General features: G+C 33.5%; 1 protein-coding gene across 4 annotated transcripts; it reads right to left on the bottom strand.

Annotated features, from left to right (window-relative positions):
• Positions 1-1,392: 1,392 nt before the first annotated feature.
• Positions 1,393-22,692, bottom strand: LOC105335865 (uncharacterized). Of its 4 annotated transcripts, none has more exons than XM_034474827.2 (11): positions 22,555-22,692; positions 17,055-17,171; positions 13,411-13,631; positions 12,813-12,873; positions 12,200-12,641; positions 9,678-11,219; positions 8,497-8,692; positions 7,958-8,201; positions 6,969-7,115; positions 6,176-6,196; positions 1,393-5,328 (listed from the first exon to the last, which is right to left on the bottom strand). In XM_034474827.2, exons 2-11 carry the CDS (start codon positions 17,151-17,153, stop codon positions 5,200-5,202), a joined length of 3,102 nt encoding a protein of 1,033 aa, XP_034330718.2. In that variant the 5' UTR covers positions 17,154-17,171; positions 22,555-22,692; the 3' UTR covers positions 1,393-5,199. The 4 variants fall into 4 exon arrangements, with proteins under 4 accessions (XP_034330718.2, XP_034330717.2, XP_034330721.2 ...); XM_034474826.2 differs by lacking the exon at positions 22,555-22,692 and adding an exon at positions 20,604-20,921; XM_034474830.2 differs by lacking the exon at positions 22,555-22,692 and adding an exon at positions 20,604-20,921 and having other exon boundaries at positions 12,425-12,641.
• Between the last annotated feature and the right edge of the window lie 157 nt (positions 22,693-22,849).

Below are 22,849 nucleotides of genomic sequence, written 5' to 3'. Positions count from 1 at the left end.
AGGTAGAGATCAAATCAATTATACTAGCGCATTTTTAAAAATCCTATTTTCAAGTAATAACCTAGCAAGAACGTTTTTAGCCTGCCAGATTGTAATAGAAATAAGCATACCATTTGCCAGGCCTCACTCAATCCGTGAGGGGCAATAAGGGGTGATATTTTCTTGAAATTTGGCTGATTTTGAGATATACAATATTGTTATACTTTCATGTTAAATACTGAAATCTGATTGGTTAAGACGCAGTTAATAATATTTACTATTACCCTCAGCGTTAGCAACGCACTTGGCAACGGGTAACATTAAAAAATGTTACATGCGCGAAAATTATGCGCGTACGGTTCGCTGTAGAACTCACGTTATTCCTATATAAAAGCAGTAAAATTTTCTTTAAAATTTTAAAAAAGACATTCAGTATAACAAAATAAATAGTGCCTGTTTGGGAGGATAACAGTTGAAATTGACACCCCTCGAAAACCATTGTCAACCTCCGCTTCGCGTCGGTTGACAATGGTTTTCTCGGGGTGTCAATTTCAACTGTTACCCTCCCAAACAGGCACTATTTATATACTAGTATGCTTCCTTCAGAATTGAAACTAATCGGTAGAATTTCTTGCATATTACTATAAAAGCAAGAAGGCTAAAGCACTTGTATTTATTTTTCATTATTAATAAGTATCCAATTCCTATTAAAACTGTATAGTAAATATTCTTCATTAATTTATTGTAATATATTTGTTCCTACATTTTGAGACAGTCCCTTACAAAAATTACATAAACGTTTTTTGTCTTTGTTTTTCAAAAAGAGCCCCCTCCTACTGTTACTAAGTGTCTGCCTAACAATATTAGGACGATAGAATTTTAATAAAATTGCAGCAACACTAATGTTGGCGTTTAATAGAGTAAAACATATAATGGTATGAAAACGATTTTTTATGCTGTACGTCAACCGAAAAAACAGACCACTCTTACCGTATGATCATAGTTACTATTATGCACCCACCATTGTCATTCAAATCCACGCACTATAACTACCAATGAGTCAATATTAACATTTTTTCTGTTTCGCATCTTTATTTCAAGCATCAACAACATCACAAACATGATTAAACTTTGGAATGGTCAGGATTGCACTTATTTGTGTTAGTACATGTAATTACTAGCTTCACTATATATTCTCACAATCGCAGCTTCTCGGGCCTTTCCGGCAAGCTCGGAAAAACACGTGTTTTCCGAGCTTGCCGGAAAGGCCCCAGAAGTTGCGATTGTATATTCTCAGTGTGTATTAGCTCATTTATATATAGACATTATAATACTTATATGTCTACCATGCAGCAGTACAATAGTAATAGCAAACATATGCGCGGATCCAGCTTTTTTCCAAAAATGGGGGATGGGGGTGGGTGGGGGGCGTTTCTAATATTCTCAATATATTCAAACATTGGTCTGAAACCACCCCATCCATCCCCCACCCCCCAATCTCGAACCACTCCTGAAACATACAATTAGTATCAGATCAACTTTATAGCAGGCACAATACATTCACTATCAATATGTAAGAAAATAAGAACAAAATTGTAAAATAGATATATTAAATCGTTAACTTAACATTGTTATTCTTTACACCAGCTAGAGCTTAGAGACAGATCAATATACATATTTAATAAGTGTAGCTCCTTGGCACCATATGTTAAAAAAAAGAAAGTTGTTTTAATTATAACATAATATAAAATTCCAAGAATTAACCTAGTGACATAAAAATGAAATTTCTAATGAATTATGCAATTTGAAAGCAATATACAAAGCAGATACTTTTCAAAAATGCTACTGACTAATAAATTGATGAAAATCTGTGTCATTCATTGATATAGTTTCATTTCTCTTCACATTGTCAGTTTTTACTTTAATTATCATGCTCAAATAGAAAAAAAAAACATTGGCAATAAATTTACATTAATCATAAAATGAAACATGAAAAAAAAATTACAAACTGCTGTGTGATGCAGATATCTGTATAATGCAATTTGAATAATAAATATAATCGTGATCATATATCTCAAAGCATCAAGGATTTTGCAAAATGATATCTATTTTAATCTGCTTTCTTCTAATAAAACAAACTAAATCCAAGATATGCAAACACAAATTCATCCGCCTAATATGTGACCAGCACAAATAGTCTTTATTCTACAAGCCATATATATTTATGACATCTGTCCATTTCACTACAAAGCAGCATCAACTAAAACATCTAGATATTATTATGCAAATATGAGAATACTGATAAATAATTCATTTTATAAAATTTTGTAATGAAGAATCATTGGCAATTATAAAAATTTAATAAATTATCGCTGAAAAACTTTTTGTCTGAATATTTTCTGAGGGGTGAAATTGTTTACATATCGAATGCCAAAAATTCAATCCCCAGAATATCTTTTTACATTTCATGTATATACTAAGTATATGAAATAAAGACACTGCATTAAACTTAATTTTAAAAAAAAACTTTTATTTTGGAATAAAAAATATTTGCACAACTGAAATATGGTTAAAGTGCTATTCTTTAATTTTTTTTAATTATTCTCATGCATGGTTTGGTTTTTTATTCATTAATGAAATTCTAACAAGTTTATAATTAGAAGTATATAAAAAATAATGTATTAATGTAAAATACAATTTTTTTTTTTTACTGACAACTTTGAGTCAAATAATTGTTATAAAAACAACATTTTGGTTCAATAGTACATGTACAAGTTATCTCTCTTATGTAATGAATCTGCAGTGAACAATTAATAAGCACAATTTTTTTTAATCCAAGCAAGCTGAAAAAGTTAATGATGAAATAAATTATATCATATTGAGGGAGACACATCTTATGGCATTCAAAAATTCTGGTAAATGACTCTTCAAAAAATTGTGTCAAAACAATTTTAACAGAACTATAGTTACAACAAGGTAATTATTATAAATTTACAAGTACATGCATTTGAAAGCATGTGTGTATATCAAAATTTTGTATCTTAATTTAGTTTATAAAAAAATTTGTAAGAAAATTCTTTTTTTCCCCTTTAAACAATAGTTATACATGTATTGATCGAAAAAAATATCTCATCATTTATGATGAAAATAAAAAAAATTAACAGAAATAACAGAATGATCCAATTCAAGTCACATTAAAAATCTAATATCCATTTAAATTTTACTGGTGTAACTCTAAAATTTACACATATCTCTGGTTTTCATATATTTTACATTTTCCGGCCCATTACAGCTCATATAGTATGCAAAAATACTAGTCTTCATTTAAAATAACTGCCTGCACACCATAATAATTTTTTTTTCTTTTTCATTCAATCTATGTATTAAGTATTAAGATAAAAAAAAAAAAACAACTAAATAAATGGTACAAATTTGTAGAAACAAAATATTGAAATTTATCAGTGAGGATTAGCAGACCTTTGTTAGCTAGTACAAATGTAGAAAATGTAATTACTCAGGCCTCAGCAGTTGTTTATAATTATATGATTTCTTGCGTTGTACATACACACATATACATATAATTTATTATTATTCTAAAGGATAAAAAAGTATATTTTTTCTACACATGAAAAAAAAAATTGGGCAATATGTCATAAAACGGGTAAGTGGATTTGATGCTCCATAGATTGTGTACAGTAAGGGAATGACTCAAGCACTTTATATGCATCATACGTAACAACATGGAAAAAGCACACTGGATGACGGTCTAATATTCCTAGCACCAATAGCAACAAAAACTGCAAGTATTTGTAAGGTGAAAAATCAGTATCACTATGGCAACAGTTTGGGGGGGTTTTTTTGTAGATCTACATTCCCTTTAAAAAATGCTAAGACAACACATGACAAGTTCTACTTAATACTGTAAAATCATTCATTTTCATGGGTTAAAATGTTTGTGATATGGGGAAGGGGGTTATAAATATTGGTATTTGTGGCTCCCTAATACAGTTTTGGGAAATCATTATTACTAATTTGTAATTGATTCACAGAAAAAAAGGTTCTTAAATGCAACACATTTTGAGACAGGAACAAAAGTAATATAATGTTAATTCGTAATTAAACCCAAGGAATTAACATCAGTGTAAAATCGCGAGAAGCCCGTGTCGCAAATTTTAATCTCGCTTTTAATTTTTGGGCATATATAAACTACATGTAACTATGATAAAATTTCAGCATTCACGATTTTATGTTCTAGCAATTTGATAGAAAACCATTGAATCGCGGAATTAAGTACTCGAGTAATATAAGGAATCTACAGTAACTAAAAAAAATTACTGACATTTTTGGAAAATTGGGTAGAACCATATAAATTATAGTACATGTACAAGTCTTAAATTAGTCTCACTTGGGTTGCTTAGAGTTTTGATAAAACTTTATCTCTAATTTGCATAGGATATACCGGTAAATTTTGTGTATGTACCCCTGTCCTTTAATTATGGCAAGAACTTGGTACATATTTTGCACTGAAATCATGCCATTACACAAACCCAAGTCTAATATTATCACATAGTTTAACTGTTCAAGCATGATGACCCTTTACCCTAATTGAAACAGATATACAGTGAAATCACAAAACTTCATAATCCCCATTAAATACTTATGATTTTACAGTACATAGTTACCTTCTAATCATTTTTCTACACTCAAAACAAACATAAACTTAATTGGCACCAATTGCATTGATGAAGCAAACAAAAAATTAATATAAAAATTATTTAAAAATACTGAATGCATAAACTTGTTTGGATTTACTTGACCTGTGTACTCACACACAAATTGTTTTTAGGTATATTAACATTTGCACTAAACTTAGTGCAACCGTTTGAGTGCAACTCCATTAAAATTATTGCAAACCTATACTAATATACATATACATGATAGTTTTCTCTAATATCTATAAAGTTTCATTCGATGTGCAATATACCTTGCTACTTCTACCTATTATATAAACTTTGGGATGTACAATCACAAATGCTTTAGTCTGAATTTCATGGCCTCATTTTGAATACATCGATTTTATAAAGTATCACTTTCATGTCCAGCAGGAATAAACTTTTAAATACAAACTAGTATTACATATTCAATATGTAAAATTAATGTCAAATAAACCATGTCTACATTTGATTGTGATGCAAAGATTTAATCCGCATTTCCTCTGGCCTAATACCTCATTAACAGTTCTTTGTAGTTTTTGAGCTTCTTCAACTGTTTCTTCAGTTCTTTCATAAAGTCTTCAGGTTGTACAACAATAGATATGTCCTTACCCACAGCATTCAACAAATGTTCAATCTACAATGATGATAAGATAAAATACTTTTATTTCCATATTCTGGGCCCTTTTGGGCATATGTAGGTAATAAAAAAAATTTTTTTAAAAACCCCAAAATAATAAAAAAAAATGAAGAATAATAATAATAAAATACATTCACACATACAAGAAGAGAGAGGGTTTCAAAGTGATAGTTTATATTTCAAGTTAAATAAAAGATGAGTCTATTACAGTCTCAGTTGAACACAAGGCTTTTCTCAATTGAAAACAAAACTATAAATGAGTTTGCAAAAATTTCAATAACATTATCACATTCAATAGACATTAGCCAGATAAACTTGTCTTTATTACTTAGATTTTGAAAATTTTTACACATTGAACTACATGTACTGTATACAGGGAAATATTCGCCCCTGTTTTATTTTCGCCCCTTTTGCCCCTTTCGTTGACGGCGGGCGAATTTAAGACTGGGCGAATTCCAAAGTTCCAATTTATCTCTTTAATACACAAGCATGTCTGGCCGAATTTAAGACGGGACAAAACCTTTTGGAAGAATTGAAGGGCGAAAATAACACAGGGCGAAAATAACCCTGTATACAGTATTCAAGGACTCTATTAAAGGTCTCCTTAATGTATTGTTTAATGTACAATTGAATATAAAATGAATTCCATCTTCTACTAATTTAATAACTTCAGATTTACAAAAAGTACACGTCCTTTCATTAACAGGAGTATTGTTATAGTGACCAGTTTCAATGGCTAATGAATGAGAACTAGTTCTAAAGTTGGTGAAACATTTTAAAACATGAGGATTTTTGATAACAGAAAAATCTTTTTTTTTTAAAAGAGCATATGTTCTGAGTTTACCAATTCATTTTTCTGCATTGTCTGCAAGATGATGAAAATACAATAAAGCGATATCGATATCGTGCAATCAATCAAATAATTAATAGTTAATGAAAGTCGCTATTACAATCTCAATCTGCATTAACTGAATCATCAGAGAGGTGATAAATACATCCAGTAGACCAGTACCAATTGAATTGATTTTTCAAAAATGTCTTTATTAAATGCATGATTATATTGAAAGTGTAAACTATGAATTTGTGCATAAGGGTTATTATTCTTATACATAGTGAATTTCACATTTAATACTATTACTGTGTCAAAATTCATTAATTTTTTCCTAAAATATTGTTTGAAGCAAAAGCTAAATGAACCTTTCAAAAAAATCTTACATATTAGGAACTAAATATAATTCAGTCTATTTGTGCACTTGACAATAAAACCATAATTTAAAATTATTGCATAATGTAAAGTAATGTACAAGTGTGGCACATCGTGACATGTTATAGGACAAATTTATTGTTTTAAAAGTTTATCAACTCAAAGTAGATGTTATATAATATTAAGAAATTGTTCAAAATACTACATATTTATATCTTGAAAAAAAAATATAGATTTACATATAATAATAATAATTTGTTATTTAATCTCTTTCTCTCTCTTTCTCTCTCTCTATGTGTTTGTATAATGTATGTATAGAACATATAACTGCTGTTTTTGACTTACTGTAAGTTCATATATCTGTGGGCTTTTTTTAATTTTAAAAAAGTAATAAGTTGAACTCAATGACCTTGTCTCATTCTGATTAACTGACCTCATTCCCCTTGAAAGACAGGTCGAGGGGTCTGCTGTTGATCTCGGTCAGACACCAGTAACAGAACTCGCTGCCCACCAGCACTGAGCGCGCTCGCTGCTGTAGTCCGTGCTTTGCTGCCAATCCATTAGGATCGACGTACACAATCTAATAACATAGAGCACATAGAAAATATACAGTCAAACATTGAAATCTCAAATTGTTTAAACTTTGAGGCATCCAAGGATTTCAGATCCTGTAAACCAACTTTTATTCGCGTGCGAGAAATTTTTGCGCGGTTAGCGATAGCCTTGTCGTCGCGAATATTTCTCACCGCGAACCAATCCTTATCCTATAGTTTTGATAACAATACAGGTCAGGATAAGGCTTGGTGGCGAACATTAGTCAACGCGAACCAGTTTATTGGCAGTTAATCGCGAAATAAAGTCACCGCGAATAAAAATTGGTTTACAGTAAGTAAAACTTATTATTGATAAGGATAAAATTGATAAAGAAACAGTAGATGACATCACTAAAAGCTATTTTAAACATCACTGAGATGCATGGTGACCATCTCAAAAAAACATTAGGAGGAGACGCAATATAGAGGACTTTGCTAAATTTTTTACTTCTGACTTAAGTTTGAAATTTAGTTCAATATAAATAAGCTTGGGCCAGGACAAGGATATTGCATGGAAATATCCTATGACCTTGACATTTGAACAGGAAACTAATTTTCAAGATTATTCCACACCAGGCACTGTGGGTAAACTTAAGTATGAGTCAAATTGGGCTAAAAAGGGAAAAAAAATATGATTCTGACAAGTCAAATTGACACTGTCAGAAAGATTGACAGAAAACAAACTAGGCCAAGGGTAAAGAAAATATGCCCCGAACAAATTAAGGCAGATGGACGGATAGAAAAACAGATGTATCACTTTAATGTGCCCACGGAGCAAAGCCTTTTTAATGGGTGTACAGTAAAACAAGTACATATTTTAATTGGGTACCTTTGAAGTTCCCCCATCCCTCTGAATTCCTATTGGCTGTTTCGTCTCCTGTCGATGTATTGCTATCACCTGAGCATACGGCAGTCTCTGCACCGTCAATATCACGGAATCCTCCGCACTCTTGTACATTTTCTGAGCATCTGCACTATTTTTAACTCTTTTATCATTGATTTTTAGCAGTTGGTCTCCAATGTGTATTTTGTCATTCAGTCGGGGACAGGTCTTCATATCCCAGCCAGCAACCCTTTAAGGAAATAATATTCAAGAATTAAAAACAGAAAAGCAATACTGGACGTACAATATTGACACCATTTTTTGCCTACATAAAGTTCAGACAATAACATCAATCAAAAAATATAATCATGAAAATATTAATTACATGGGTGCAAAGAGAGGAAATGAAATTACAAATTAAGTTATCACCATTACTTGACGTTAATTTATGTCACCTTACTCTAAAAGGTTCCCGAGTTTTTACATTTTATTCACTCTTTTTTTCTATGATCAAGACCTTGTACACATGTAATTCAAGTACCCACCAGACTTTCTCAAAGCAGTCAACCAGCGCAATCTTTGTTCCGGTCGGTCGATTGATGGTGACATTGATGGAGGGGTGGCGCTGCTCCTGCTGTAGGATCTCCACCTGGCTCTGTTTGAGGGGCACCACATTGATGACCCCCACTGTCTGACTGATCCGCTGTCGCTCCTGTAGTGACTGCTGTCTGACCACAGAACCTTCAACAAACAGGGCTCTCAATTCATTTGTCAATAACTGAATTTTTTCCCCTTTTATTTAAAAAAATCTTCATACCATCAACAAACAGGCATCTTGATATACAGAGTTAATTACTTTACTGGAATATAAATTCATGTATTGTAACAATATGTAGGGAAAATTTTTAAATAAGTTCCTGGCCCTCCTGTAGTGGTTAAGGCCTGAGCATCTTATCTTCAACAAACACAGGTCTCAATGCACTTGTCAATTACCTAACTAAAAATTTTACTTTTATGTATACTTTTATATATACATATATGAATAAAAAGTAAAAATTTCAGTTAAGTAATTGACAAGTGCATTTATGACCTGTGTTTGTTGAAGATTAGATGCTCAGACCTTTATCACTACAAGAGTTTATGTAATACATGTAATGCATGAATATTCATATTACTCAGCAAAGTGTCTTGCAGAGGGTCAATAACTTTACTTGAGGTAAGACACAACCAGTGGCTTTTGTGGGTAAGCCTTGCCCATGAATTTGCATCCCCACGAACCTATACACAAATTATCCCGATTACACTACCAACGAAATTAAGTCCCCATGAACCAGGAAAATTTTGGCTACTCACGAACATTGACCCCAAGAATAAAAATTATCCAAGATAAAAAGGCAACTGTATTTTTTTTTTTACTAAATAATGGTCATTTTTTTTTTAACGGGCATGAGATATACTGTGGTTTCATTAATTTTCGTGGGTATCAATTTCCGTGGATTATTGAAAACCACGGTTGCAAGGATACGTAATTTCGTGGCCAATGATCCTATCAATACAAAATCATAGTTGAAATTGAACTTCAATGAACATTTAATTTCGTGGATCAACTTAACAATGAAATCCACGAAAATTGGTATTCAACGAATATTGATGAAACCACAGTACACAGGGTTAAAACTTACCCTGCATACATTATGTTTATAATGGCTTTGTACTAATGACTCACTTTTTGGTCGTACTGGGGCATCATCTTGCGTAATCTGGGCTCTCTCTTCAGCATTGTGGTAGCTCTTGGACTTGTTCAGATTTGGCTTCATCGACAGGCGGGGAGGGGGCCTGGGTGGCTGACCATTCATACCTGTAGCATCTTCGTACTCTTCGCTGTCATCGGTGCAGTCTGCAGCAGCTGTTGGTTCAGATTTACCTGGTTTGAACTTAAAAGACTGCTGGGGTGGGGAATTTACCCCTCTACCCTCAATCCTCTGGGGTACCTGACCCCGGGGAGGGGGAAGTTGAGGAATATCCCCCCTCTCCTCAGGTTTAGGGGTCACGAATGCGTAATCTGTTGGAGGGGGGATGTTTTTTCGTTTGGGGGGAAGAGGTTGCACGGAATAAAAGTTGCCTTTGTCGGGGTCCTCGGGGTTACTTGTGGGTAGATCTGAAAGACTTCTCGCATGTCCAGCGGGCTTAGGCGGAACCCTGCACGGTATATTTTCCTGCGACAAAACCTCCTGTAAAGTTCTCCTTACTGGTATGGATTCAAGTGGAGGGGGGATAGGGCTGGGGCCCTCGGGGGTCCTGGATTCTCTGGAGTTTCTGTTTGAGTGCGGTGGGGACAAAACGTTTGAATCTTTCTTGTTCCTCGGCGGTTTTTCAGGACTAGAGCATTTCGGAGATTCGCTGCCGTTTTGCCTTGGAGGGGGCAAACTAGGGACACTTTCCATATTGGCCTCGGAATTCCTGGAATCTAATCCTCCTGGAAAGGGCGCATATAAATTCTCCTCTTTGGACGATGAATTTCGAGATCCTTCAAACACACTACCACTGTCCCTGTTTGTAGAACTAGCCTCACTTCTACCACTTAATCGCTTTTCATCACTACTTGACGGCAAAGATACTCTAGTTTTCTTTGTATCACATGACATATCCTCATAATCGAACGAATTTGGATCGCTAGCATCAGATCTGATAGCTTGGTAGCCATCATCAAGACTTTTCAAGTCAAGGGGCTCTTTGGTTAAAGTTCTGTTCTTATCAGAGTCAGCCATTGCTAAATACGGGTTATTTTCAAGTAATAGGTCCTCATCCAATGGGAATTTTGCTACATCATAGTTATCGTCGTCCATATCTGGATTGGTAGGGGTTGTCGGATGATCACCGCTACACATCCGAGGCCTTCTGACAACACTATACTGATCCGATCTCTTGAGGTTTTCCTGGTTATGGCTTTCCTTTTTACTGTTCTTTCTCGGATGTGGAATGGACAATAAATTCAACCCCAAATCCAAAGGTTTGTCGGGATTGTAGTTTTCGTAGATGTTGAACGATGCAGGGTAATTGATCATGGAAACAGGGCGCACTGGTTGTGGGGTCGGACTTCTTCGAATTCCAAGGTCATCGCGGAATCGACGCTGAACTGCTGGGGATTTCTCGAGTTTTTTATTACTTACAAAAAAGTCCTCTGCCACAAAGTCTTCATCACCTGTGGTATCCGGTTCACTAGCACTCGACTCCGAGTCGCCATGGTATCGCATATGTCTAGGTTTTCCTGAAAGTTAAAGACATTTAGAAATTTGAATGCATTATTTCCAAACTTGAGTTAATTATGCCTTACAATAAGCATGAAGTAAACGTTAAATCAACACGTAAAAAAAACCCCCAGAAGTCCAGAACAATGAATCTTTGCAGATATTATTGCTAATAATTACAGAACAATGTTTCTTTCAATTTTCTCAGTGACAGTGATAATAATAATAATAAGGCATGAGAATTCAAGTTTGTAAAATTATCATAGTTATGATGATAGAATATATTCTAAATACAAGCAAAACATATCATGGTTACTATTCGATGACAGAATATATTAGCCACTGTAAACCAACTTTCATTTGCGGGGACTAATTCTCGCAATCAAGATTTCTGGAAAATAAAGTACCAGAGACTTTTCTGGACTGGTTTCAGGCAAGAAAAATTCTTGGTGATGAGGCTCTTGTGAACCTCATGAAAATTTTTGACACATGAATAAAAAGTTGGATTACAGTAAGTTAATTATACGTAGCTCCATTGTAGCTGAAAGTGTCAAACAGCAATTCTTTAATTCAGTTGACGATCCCAGAAATGTGAATTATTATAGTCTACCACAAAACATGGCTTCCATGGGAAAAAAATATCTTGTAAGTATAGTGAAATGCAAACAGCTTGAGCTCCACAGTGATCATCAAAGCAACTTCAATCATTGCAGAGTAATTAGTGTTAGCTGTTCCATTCAATTTCAGAAAATAAATTGCAACGTTCTTTCATTAATGATATTAATTACATGTAGCACTGAGATGCATGATTATCTGATTCAATGAAATGATCAGGCTTGAGAGAATGTTTTTTTCAGAAGATGCTAGCATCACTACATACAACATACCCATATAAACCAGAGTAAAGACAGTTAGTCAGCGAAACGGCAATACCAGAGCAATTCTACACCAGTCTAAAGGAAAAAAAGGGAGCCTTCAGAGAATCTAACACAAAATAAACCTTTGTGGGGTTGTTTCAAATGGTGATGATCATCTATAATCCAGGCGGCTTCGCTATACTCCGGGTCGCTATCGATGTCTCCCTCTGTTCCCATGTCATCCGGAATCGACCTACATACTCCGTCTTCCGGAAAAGAGTTACACACATCCTCATCCGACGTGGATGAGTTCTGATTGGCAAAGATCAGAGACTCTCTCAGTCCAGCTGAAGCGTTCTGTAAATTACCTGAATTACGTAGAGTGTCCATAAGACTCGACTGACTCTCAAAGATGTCCTCCTTCTCCGAGCTCCCGGAGGAAGCACCCTGATTACTTGAGGGTAGAGGGGGCAGTGCCTCGGCTCCCAGGGGTTCCGGAGAGTCTGGAGGGGTTACAGGGAGGCTTTTCCTGGGGGGCCGTTTTATAGGGTAGGCACTGTAAACATGTTCACTGCTGGTTTTTCTCTGAAAAAAAAAATGTTTTATAAGAATGCATATAGCCAATACCACATGTAGCAAATTCTTCATTTTTTGGAAGGGTGGAGAAAGGGGCATCCACTTAGTAAGTACTTATCTAGCTTGCCTTCATCTTATCTAATACAGTTCTATATTTTTAGTAATTTTAAAATTACATACAAGGTTTCCAAAGGCATGTAGAGTTCTTTCCAGTATCCTGCACCATGAAAGCATACTGTCTCTGAAACAAATATACATCTAGATATAACTACATGTACATGGTATTCTGTCCCTTTTCATCAAAAAACCTTAAAAATTTGGTTGTGTGTTCTGTTAATTCATCATTTTTTGAAGTTCAGTTAATTAATCATTTTTTTAAAGTAAATTGGCTAATCCACTAAATCCAATACACTGTACCTGGTACATTGCTTCCCTTACATATATATATACATGTTATAATATGGAATCATAAGTCAAAACAGAGGTCGCATTTAGAAATCTATGCTAACCTACAGAGAAATCAATTTTCCACCAATCAACCATCTTCACTAGCCAAGGGTTTTTGATCCACTCCACTCAACGTAAATTTATGGGGAGCAGAGTGAACCAAAAACCATTGGCTAGTAAAGATGTTTCGGTTCGCTCGATCCACTTTCCATAAATTTATAGTAAGCAGAGGATCAAAAACCCTTGGCTAGCAAAGATGCCAAATCAACTTAATTCTAAATAAAATATGTTTACAGAATTTCATAAACTTGAGATGGATAGAAACCAATACCTGTTATCAGCAGTTAGTTCCAGGATTCGGTCCTCGAGGAAGATACAGAACGTCCACACCTTGTTGAGTCGTCCCATGGTGTAAGTGATGCGTTTACAGTTGGCCATGCAGAAGGAATGGATTGGCTCCCCTGAAAAGGCGCTCTCCTCTTTGTCGTAGTATTCTAGGTATGGAATCCCCATCTTCATTCCAAACACATACCATCTTTGGGGTTCAAACAACTGAAAAAAAAGTTTTTTTCATTATATAATTATTATCATTTATTTTAATGGTACAATGTATGAACAGTAAAACCCTGACTTTGTCCATAAACAAATAAAGTGAAATCATGAATATGAGAAGTTTGAATTACTCCATGACAGTAAAGTATTATTGTGGTCTAAAGAACTAGTACCTTGGTACATGTATATATACAAATTAAATATTTACAGATTCTGTAACATCTCCTTGATTTTAAAATATTTGTTGAATTTTCTGGCTGTTTTTCACTTTATGATATAGCAAAATGATATAGTTAAAATTAGAACCTCAATCCGCTCCCCGATTTTTAAAACGTCGCCTGGAACATATCAAAAACCGAGAAGTGGACGGAAGTTCTTATAAAATTACATTGTCATGATTTCATATTCTTGCCATTTGATACAAAGCAGCGGACTTCCAAAAATAAGTACATGAACTCGCCTAAAATAAAGAATCGGCAGTACTGATTTTGTGTAACAAAATTTTCATCTTTAATTTACAATGAATTGTTTTGGTATTTCGATCAAGTTAACAATGCCTCATTGACTTTATTATTGCGAGTATTTCTTTCCACAGAAAATTCTTTCAATTAAGTATCTGATAATCTTAGGTTTCCAAAATAGATTATACATTTATTTTTTCTTTAAGGATATCTTAGTATATCTATAGGAATTAGAAGAAACATAATTGTTTGCAATTTTGCTTTACTGCACAGACATAGCCAAATAAATTTGTAGGTCTTTTAACAATAGGAGTTTACTACCGGTATATCTGAGTTGTACTTGCTATAAAAATATAGTGTAGGAAGTAAAAAAAAAACCAGTTGAACAACAAATATTCATGCTTGCCACATGCATTTTAACAGTTTACGTGCAGATTCTCAGAGAAGTTTACATTAAAGATCTACATTTCATTTAATTTTTTACAAATATATCCTTTATTGGTTTCCTTCCTCGTCTTATTTCGGCCAAAAAAATACACACAAAAACATGCATGCTTGCACATATCTACTAAAAGATCTTAGTTCTTTAAAAACTCTGGAGTATACTTAACAGGAAAATTTCAACCCACGCACTGTATATAACAGCAGTTATATAGGCCAGGAAACCCAAGATAGTATGAAAATAATTTCATATATAAACACACATATGATAGCTGAACCATACATAATATTTCTTTCATTGAAAGGGGTTGAATTTGAATTTGGAATATGTATAAACTATGGTTCTGTATTTTCCCATGCTTGTATAGTTTTTTTTGGTTTTCTTTGTTGTTTTTCTGGAGTGTGGGAAGTGGTCTCTGTTCCTTTTTCAGATTTTTGTGTTTGAATGATACAATGAATTTTGTTGTGATATATAGCTTGAACTAGGAAGTGAGACCATACAAAAATAGCATAAGTGCTAATTTGGGTCTTATATTTCTGTATATTATACATACATGTACATAGAGTGTTGCACATACATACATACATACATCCTTACAAACAAATATCAATTTTTATCATTTTCAGGAAGAAAAAAACCCCACCATAATTATAATGCATGCAGGTGGATTAATCCATTAATTCTTCCTGTCAACTAGCATATAATCAGGAGGGAAAAAAAACATGGGCTAGTAAACTTATCTCTAAAGAAATAACTGCGGCATGGTGCTTCATTGTAAAATTAAATGTGCTTATTCACGAAAATACAATATATTATTGAACTCAATTTCCTTGTCAAATTTTCATACAAAGTGTGCTTGTGCTTCGATAAAAGAGCAACATGTCATTATTGTAAGCATGAGTATGAATAGAAAGGCGTAAGATTTCCAAATATTTCAACATTTTCCTGATTGAAACCTTAAAATTAATTTCAAATATTTCAGTAAAGACTTCTATTGTAAATATGCAGAAACTTATATAATTACTAACCAATAAACAAATGACGTGCTGCAAAAAGTTTTAATTGTTTTGAACAACTTGAATGCTACTGGGCCTTTCAGTAATTATTCAAGTCTTGGGCAACATTTGCATAATGTACTTATGCATAAAATGCATAAAAATGTACAGACATGAATCACGGCCACTTAAAACATTAACTGATAACCACACAGTATCCTTCCTGTTGCATGACGCACGCACATTGTAAAAAAATAAAATATGTCACCCACCAAAAATAAAACTCTGAATATGGCGCAAGGCTCTTTGGGCTGCATATTCTTTTTAATTATATGAAATGGTCCGGTGGATCTTACATGTAATTATAAAATTTCTCGAATGACCAATGAAAAATCTTGTTGCAAGTGACCATGCAGAGACAAACAAATATTTAGTACCTATAGCCCTGCATGCACATGCATACAATCTGATGAATTTTGAAGACTGTGTAAAGTAAATCTAAAGTTTATTGCAAATGCAAAGGAGAGACAAAGAACATTGTTTAAGAGAGAGAGAGAGAGAGAGAGAGAGAGAGAGAGAGAGAGAGAGAGAGAGAGAGAGAGAGAGAGAGAGAGAGAGAGAATCAACTATAGAATTTGTACAACACCTAACTTCTAAAAAAAAAATGAATATTTCTTAAAAACAATACAGCTGTTAATTTAAATAGCTAAAGGCTAGCACAATCAATAGTTTAATATAGCTGTCCTTTGCATATAAATCAAAATGTACCCAACACCTGTTCAATAAATATAAAACCCAAATAGTTAATGTTTCCTGTACTTTGAAGTCAATGACAAATGCATGTCACTACATGTATTTATAATTATTCCAATCACATCTTGCTTAGATCATGAAAACATTTACAACATTTACAGAGAATAATTTTAATATGACAGAGCAATTTTACTATTAAAATTCAAACTGTTTATAGAACAAACATTATGTCTGGTGATTGGTTATTTTTAGCATCCAAAAGCTTATTTTTGTTTTAACTTTTTAGAAAAATGTGCTCAAAGATCAAACATAAACTTCATATTGCAATTCTACTATTTCAAGAATACCATAGGTCAAAGCTAGATTTTAATTTGATCTGATTTGAACATATTTTATTATGTCATTAAACATAATTGGATTAGGCAACAAGCATTGCCTTTATATCATAAGCCTTCTCCAAAAAGACTCCATTCTAAAGGTCATAATTTATAAATAGATAAAGCTGGTATTTCTTTAACTGCATAATTAATATGTTTTGACTATACTCCTCATGCGCAGATCCAGAAAATATTTCCGGGGGGAAGGGGTCGACAGTTATTTGAATTTGCCAGGGGGGTGGGGGGGTCCAAGGCATATTTTTGATTTTTGGTAATTTAATAATGTAATTTATAGAAATTTGAATTTTACTGGGGGTGGTCTGGACCCCCCCCCCCCCCCACCCAACCCCTCAACCCTCCCCCCTCTAGATCCGTGTATGCTCCTTGAGTTGTACCTGTTTGATACTGGTGGCAAAACTGGCCCCAGTCGAGGAAGGGGAGGTCGGGTGTGCCTTTTTCAGGTACCCCTGTTTGATGATATTATCCATGCTCATGGTGAAGCAAAGATGGCACTGAAAAGAGAAAGCAATAAACTACAGTGCAATTAGAGAGCTCTAAACATGTTATACACAAGAAGTAAATCTACATTAGGTACATGTTATATAAATCTTATAGATCTAAATCAATTTAATGATGAAGCTTTACACTGTACAAGCCTGCATGAGCTTATACATTAATATAGTATTTTTATAAGAAAATTACATTCCTGATCCCCTTTATAGTACTGTTATAGACATCTTCCTAAGTCAAGGGTTTCTGATCCGCTCCGCTCTACATAAACCCTTGACCGAAAAGACAAGAAATATGCGGGTTAACGATTAAGCCATCTAGTACTCATTTTTTAACTTTTGTGACCTCTTTTTCTGACCAATCAGAGAATGTGTTATAAACAGAAACAATATAGCAATATGGCTGCTCCCATGAACAAAATCAAATTTGTAGAAAAGATGGATTCACTAAAAACCAATAGCAGTAAGTCAAATACTTACTAGCCCATCTCAAATTAATTAGACAATTGTTCAACATTGATCAATGCACAATTATCATATTTTTTGAAACATTGTTTCTTATTGGTTAATACAAACTTGTATAACACCAACCAGCGTGCGAGGTTTCTAACCCTGTCAAACTCTGCCTATTCGGTCAAGGGTTTAATTATGTAGAGTGGAGCGGATCAGAAACTCTTGACTTGGGAAGATGTGTTATATATTGACCGAACTGTCTTAGAACTGGCTCTGGGGAATCAAAACTAAAACAAACTCACTTTTGATCTCAGTCGAACTTTTTCAAAAGGGTGATAAAGCAAAAAATTTAGAATGAAATTCAACATGTTCAAGACTGCATGGGTGAATTCCTATGTGTTTCAAAGTATCTTTCTTTATTCACAAATTGACTGGGTGAATTCAAGACAGAGAAAAACCATTTGCAAGTGAAAAAGGGTAAAAATAACACAGGGCGAAAATAACCCTATATAGAGTATCAATTAATGTTTGTGATGGCCATGGCCATTTTAAGACTGTATTGTTCCTCTTGAGAAGAAGAGTTCTATATATATCATCTTCCCTTGTCAGACTTCAGAAAATGTGTATATATGTATATATAAAGATACAGGAAAATACTCAAATTTAAAAACTGAAGAAAAAAATTTAAATCTTTCCTTTCTTTACTGAATAATATTACTGGCACTGTACCAGTTATCAGCTATAATTTTACGTTTTCTTTTCGTGTTTCCTTATTTCTTGATATATTGGAATAAAACTTTTCATACTTTAAATTGTGAACTCCTTATTTATCCATCGGTTAGATTAAATCATCATTTAGAACCCAAAACATATTGTTTCTGTGCTTTTTAGCAAGCCCCAAATTTCCCTAGGTTTTATGATTTACTGTACCAGTTATCGGCTTCGTGATAATAACATAGTGAAATCCTTGTACATGTTGATTTTATATTCTGCAAAGTGTTGCTTGAATTATGTCCCTTGATGGGTCAGCCTATAGGTCGTAGGGGTTATAACACATAAAGTAAACTCATAAAATTATTCTTTTATCATCATACGGTAATACACACAATCGTATGCTAATCAATGCATAATTATACAATCCGGCGTTCAACTGCGCAATGAATCTCTCGGAATTTAGTGAGTTCCTTTTCTTTATAAATGTTATATGTATTGATATTATATGTCAAATCAAAGAAGGGATATAATTACGTATCACAAAGAGGTCATATTCTATTTTTAACTTATTACGTCACTTCCCCCACAGCTGAAAGTGCACAGATGTAAATCAGCGGTAAACAATAATCGTTAAAGCTCATGTTTAAAACATATTGAAGAAAGTTTTCAAGCAAACTTAATTTTCTTTATTAGAAACAGATGACTGAATTAAAAAATCTCGGATATTCGCATGCTATAGACCCAAACCCTCAGTTTAGCCGATAACTGGTCTTAGCCGATAACTGGTACAGCTAGTACCAGTATAGTTCAACAAATAATGGATAATATAATTGTAAGAATTCATTATACAACCCATGCGCGGATCCAGAAAAAAAAAAAATTTGTGGGGGGGGGGGGGTGTCCGACGGTTATCCGAGTTAGCCATGGGGGGTCCGAGGCATATTTTTGGGTAATTTTAAAGAAATTTGAATTTTGCAGGGGAGGGGGGTCTGGATCCCCTGACCCCCCCCCCCCCCCCCCCTAGATCCGCGAATGCAACGAAAACAATTTAGACTGATACCAGACTGATACCAGGCTTCAAAACCATTAAAAGTGACTCGCGAGTCTCAATTCTTTGCTATACATGTAGGCTATATATTTCCAATTTAAAAGTAAGACTGAAATTAAAAGTTAATTACTGTATACATGCCCGTCTACACTTGCAAACGGTTTTGCCCTGTCTTGAATTTGTCAAGACACAGTTGTATCAAAGAGAGATAATATGAGAAATTCTAATTCTTTCAGTCTTAAACTTGCCCGCTAACAACAAGGGCGTAAAGGGCAAAAATAAAACAAGGGCAAACATTTCCCTGTGTACAGCAACTCCTCTAGGTTCAATGGCGTGAGGACCTCATTACTAAAATACTGAGTCTCTGTTAGTTGTGACTTAAATTATCCTGATCAATCTTCATCCAACATTCTCAGTAAAAATAAGAGAATTTTGAAAGTAAAAGATCAAGCCACTGCATGTATGTCCAAGGTCTAGTACTTGAAAAAATGCATAAGCATTTGACACACATTATTTTCTATAAAGATAATTGGCAAGTACATTTTATGACCAAGTTTCTTTATACGGGATTATAGAGTTGTGTATTGAAAATCTATCATTCATCTACTTATTTTCACTAACAGCATGTCAATTTGCTTGCTCAGACCTGTTCTATTTTTATAAATTTATTTTTTCACTTTTTAATTAATGAAATTAAATAATTGATATTTAAATTTGCATTATCAAGCACAAAATTTGAAATAGCACTGACAGTCCTGATCAATCGCAATGTTTGCTAGATATGATTTGGTTTTTCGACTGAACATAGGTTGCCATTTTCTATGAATGCCTTCATCATGTTCATATTAACTTAGTCTGCAATTTGATTGTGAATGGTCAGTACTACTCTTCGGTTTTGTTTGGTTCTTGTTTGACTTTTAAAGTAATGAATAAAATTTTATCGAGTTTGATCTAGACAATTCATAGACATTCATTGGTAGTGAAATAGTTTATATCGACTTGATGAGATGTATTCAGATATTAACAATATAAATGAGTACACATATCATTGCTTCAATTATGACAAACATTTTACAATAAAAAAAAACTAGCACTATCTTGAGAATTTTGTCAGTATAAGATGATCCTTATATAATGATGAAAAAGAATAACATAGAGCCGATTAATTCTTGTATTCTACACAAGCATAATATTTTTCTAAAAAAATTGTTATGCAATACCTCATATGTCTAAAGCATAATGCCACAAAGAAATGGACGCCGATCTTTTCAGACTCGTGGCCTTGTTAAGTCTAAAATTTACTTCCTCTTCTTTTATATTACTTCATCAAAACTTAAAATCGATTCACTGTTCACCATAGTCGCTAATGTCGGTGCAAACTGAATTTACCAATACCAATGAAATTTCAATCTTATTCCCAAATATTATCCGTCGTAGTTTATGTCACCAACTTCAATATGTGTAATTTCATTATCATAACATTTTCAGCATTGAAACTGCAAGTAGCACTTTACTTCCGCAATCGATTAGCGCCCTCTGTAAATATTGAATCAAGAACTGTAACTCTATGACATTTAGTTTTAAAAAAAAATATTATACTGTACGTATTTTTCAAAGCCTGTCGAGGAATCTCGTATATGCATTTAATGAAGATCATTCTGGAGTTAAAAAAAAAACGAAAAGTAATGCATGCATGAAAATCTTTGATTTACCAAAAATATTGCAAGATCAGCATTTTTTTCTTATGTATTATCCGGCATCCTGGATGTCGCCGATACTATAACGTACATTCATATAGTACATATTTCAAGAGCTACGAATATTCAAAATCAATCAATCTAAAGACATGTTTTTTTTTTCCTCTAGGATACGCAATGATATTATAACACCCCCCCCCCCTTCCCAAAAAAATATTTATCTACATGTAATTAATTACACTGTAAATCATTACCATGGAAATTAAAATTATATATACGTGTTTGTTGGGGAAAACTTTATTTCCAGTTCTAATTTTTCCACACCCAATCACTCATATACTTAACTTAAAAATGCGTACTTATCATTTGATGGTTGATCAGTGTTGAATGATCATGCTGATTGTAATATCCACAATTAATTACATGTATCTATGGAATAGGCCAATCATCTGGCTTAAAACTAGAATTTTTGAATAGTTTAAATAGCAGGACATCGCAAAACAATTCTAATACCAACGTACATGTATATATAGTCACTTTACTATGATTGTTGACAATGTATACACAGTGACTATATACATGTACGTTGCCTCGATCCTGACCAAAAGGATTGGACCAGAATATGCCATGTATATAAGTACATGTAAAATATCGGTTTTTGAAATAATGGTTTTATCTTTTACTAATTAACAATTTTTAATTGTCAATGAGTCCATGACTAATTAAATTAGTCATGGACTCATTGACAATTAAAAATCGTTAAATAGTAAAAGACAGTGTTATAAAGTAAAATGCATATACTTTTTTAAAATGAAAAGAAATTTATAAAATAAAAACTAAACGAGCGGTGCCGGGTGATCGATATGTGTCTATCAATATACATGTAGAACGACCACAGCTGATAAACGAATCAAATGAACATGCATATGCATATATTATATGTGTATATACAATTGACCTTTGAACAAATATCAAACATGTATATACTGTAACATGTACCTCATAAATATATAAATATAACTTCAGATAAAACATATTTTTCACAAGATGCGTATATATATAAAATGTATGAATAGTTGCAGCCCGTGGCTTATAAAACATAGCTAGGGTGGGACATTAAATTCATTAAGCACGGTAAGAGCGAGACTTAAGTAAATATAATTAAGTCTCAGATGTGCATGCAGAATGCGAAAAACTAAATCATACAATAAAACATCTCTTTTATACTTTTCCCCCTAAAGTCAAGATCAGTATCAATGTTATTGTGGTAATTTTTTTTTAGTAAGAACATGTATGCCTCACTCAGTGACTTTTTTGGACATCCTCACAATAACGCCAAGAATCCTGAGTCCACCCGTGGCCACGAGTAGAATCAGGATCCCTGATGTTAATTGTGATGGTGCTTTTTGGGGGTTACATAAAACGTTTTTATTATTTATGCAACAGTATTCAGGAATGTTCGATCTAAACTTACCCATATTCCTCTCTTCGCACAATATATTGTTTCTATCCTGACTCATACACATGTAACATACTATGTCGAACCGTTTTCAAATGTATCACGTGCGTTGCATACATATACGCTTTATTATAACAATCGATGCAATGTTTTATTTTTAGATTTTAGAATCACGATTTTACAAATTCTGCGACGAACAAGGATGTTAGTTAAAAAGAATATAAGTATAATATAAATCGGTTAACGCGTAATGATTGGCAGTTTAAATAAGTACTATGTATTTGTGTATGCATGGTCGATGATTTGGGTC

Source organism: Magallana gigas, chromosome 8 (assembly GCF_963853765.1).
Source record: "Magallana gigas chromosome 8, xbMagGiga1.1, whole genome shotgun sequence".
NCBI classification, from domain to species: Eukaryota; Metazoa; Mollusca; class Bivalvia; order Ostreida; family Ostreidae; genus Magallana; species Magallana gigas.
Note: the sequence above shows the minus strand (reverse complement) of the source record. Positions and strands in the feature narration are given on the sequence as shown.

Bases quoted from the DNA above. Each gene is read 5' to 3' on its own strand.
- LOC105335865 (XM_034474827.2), bottom strand. From the start codon at position 17,153: ATGAGCATGGATAATATCATCAAACAGGGGTACCTGAAAAAGGCACAC. The intron at 12,874-13,410 runs GTATTGGTTTCT...TATTTGTTTCAG, and splicing joins GAACTAACTGCTGATAACAG to AGACAGTATGCTTTCATGGT. The intron at 5,329-6,175 runs GTAAACTCAGAA...TCATCATTGTAG, and splicing joins CAATGCAGAAAAATGAATTG to ATTGAACATTTGTTGAATGC.